Consider the following 2,332-nt stretch of genomic DNA (forward strand, 5'->3'; position numbering starts at 1 on the left):
TCCAAATTGCTTCGTTACCCCTCCAGCTTCTCTCCATTCCTATATTTAGACCTTCAAGGAAAAAATAGTGTCTTCAAATCCGGCTGTATCTACTGCACAGTGATGTCATCAATAATCAATAATAAATATTACATAAAAAGTCCAGGGGGGCTGCACGGTGGCGCAGTGGGTAGCGCTCTTGCCTCACAGCGAGAAGGCCCCGGTTCGACTCCCGGCTGGGACCTTTCTGTGTGGAGTTTGCATGTTCTCCCCGTGCATGCGTGGGTTTTCACCGGGGACTCCGGCTTCCTCCCACCGTCCAAAAACATGCCTCATAGGTTAATTGGTGACTCTAAATTGCCCCTAGGTGTGGATGTGTGAGCGAATGGGTGTGTGATTGAGGCCCTGTGACAGACTGGCGACCTGTCCAGGGTGTACCCCGCCTTCGCCCATCAGTAGCCGGGTTAGGCTCCGGCGCCCCGCGACCCCGAAAGGGACACAGCAGTCAGGAAAATGGATGGATGGATAAAAAGTCCAGACTAAATTTGTGAGATGTTTTTTTAAATAAAGTAAATGTTTATTTCATATTCTTCTATGAAGCCTTTCCAGTATCTCAGTGTTCTTCATTGATTTCAGGCTGAATTTAAAGTTAACAGGGTTAAAGTATGGAGTCAAATCAGGAACAGTTATAACTGAATGAAAAACAGATTATAAATGTGATCATTAGAAAAATAAAAGTTTTAATATAAAACTTGAATAATTAAGAAAAACTTTAAACCTTAAATTGTTATCAAATACCACTGGTTTATTTGTATTTTTAACTCGTGTTTTTTTCATTTCTCTCCCTCTGGTTTCAATAAGCTCAAAGACTCGTCCTCCACATAAAACTAGACTCAACAGCAAAATCCAAAAGTCAGAATTAAAATGTTTAATTGAGAAGTGAAAGTGAAGAGGGAGAGAAAGAAAAATAAATGTAAAATATATATATATATTTTTAAATGGTAACATTTTGGAAGCTCTGAATGTATAAATAAAGTTTTAGACTTTCAATTTCTGTTTTCAAATCTTCAATAATTCTTTCAAGTTTACAATGTATGAATTTGATTTGAAAAAAGTTTTTCATATTTTAAATTTTTTCATTTGTAATGTCTGTTGTTAAAGAATGACTTTGTGTTTAACTTTGTCTTTGAGAAAACGTCTCATTTTGATAGTTAACTTTGTCCATAGTTTAATATATAAAAACATCAGTTTACCTGAACATGAAACCTCCAGTCTGTCCTCACTATAATAATAACCAAAGACACAGTGATCAGAAAGTGACTTCCAACAGGAGGAGTCGATACTCCACACATATCTCCGTGTAGAATCTTCTGTGACTTCTTGGAACACAGAAGAACCACAATCCAGCCATGAACACACTGCAGTTGCTGATTCATGATTCCAGTTCTCCTCTGATTTATAGTCATAAACTGGTCTCCACTCTTTGCTGTAGAACACTTCCAGAACTCCAGCACAGCGGCTGGTTGTTCCCACCAACCTTAAAGAGACTGGAGGAAAACAGAAAGTGAGGTAAAAATAAAGAAGTCATTCTGTTAACAGCACTAAAACTAAAGCTTCTCCTCTACCTGAACAGGTGAGCTCAACAGCTTTACCAGAAGAACAGAACTTCTGAGATGAACTGCTACTTTTACAATGGAGTAAAGCAGACTCATGACCTTCACAGAGGAACTCTCTGCTCCACTCTGGAGCCTCTGTTTCTCCATAGAGCGCCCCCTGGAGGACTGAAGGAGCCCCACATCCCAGCTCCCTACAGACCACCTCTGCATCCTGCTGGTCAAAGTCATCTTCACACACTATGGACCAGGAGTTGTTAGACTTCACCTCCAGCCTGCCTGAACACTGATTGTCTCCATTCACCAGCCTGATGGAGTCTGTGGATCCAGAGAAGAAGATCAAGATCAAGGTTTTAAAAATGTCTTCTGAAGTCTTTTGCTAACACCTCGTGGTGTTTCTGTGTGGAGATGTTGTTCTTCTAAACAGTCAAACACTGAAGAGAAAACAGTTGTTACCTGAGCAGGTGATGTTTATCTGGACAGAGCTTGAAGAATCGTACTCGTCCACACATTCCCTCCACAAAGACATACTCTTCATGCAGTCTGGTTTGATCCCCCACACAGGTCTTTCTCTTCTATCACTTTTGGATGATTCAGAAACAAATGAACCACAGTTCAGCCGATGACAAACAACCTGTAATGACTCTGGGGACCATCCAGGAAATAATGAAACTGGTCTCCATTCTTGGTGGTGCTTCAAATGAAGTTCACCAGAGCAACGACTGGCTCCTCCTACCAAC

At 40.8% G+C, this 2,332-nt stretch overlaps 1 protein-coding gene across 1 annotated transcript; it reads right to left on the reverse strand.

Moving 5' to 3' along the window:
• Nucleotides 1-1,012: 1,012 nt before the first annotated feature.
• Nucleotides 1,013-2,252, reverse strand: LOC112140386 (scavenger receptor cysteine-rich type 1 protein M130-like). The gene is made up of 3 exons (XM_036211213.1): nt 2,049-2,252; nt 1,605-1,910; nt 1,013-1,526 (listed from the first exon to the last, which is right to left on the reverse strand). The coding sequence occupies exons 1-3, from the start codon at nt 2,128-2,130 to the stop codon at nt 1,135-1,137; spliced, it is 780 nt and encodes a 259-aa protein (XP_036067106.1). The 5' UTR covers nt 2,131-2,252; the 3' UTR covers nt 1,013-1,134.
• Nucleotides 2,253-2,332: the final 80 nt, after the last annotated feature.

This window comes from Oryzias melastigma, unplaced genomic scaffold (assembly GCF_002922805.2).
Source record: "Oryzias melastigma strain HK-1 unplaced genomic scaffold, ASM292280v2 sc01082, whole genome shotgun sequence".
NCBI classification, from domain to species: Eukaryota; Metazoa; Chordata; class Actinopteri; order Beloniformes; family Adrianichthyidae; genus Oryzias; species Oryzias melastigma.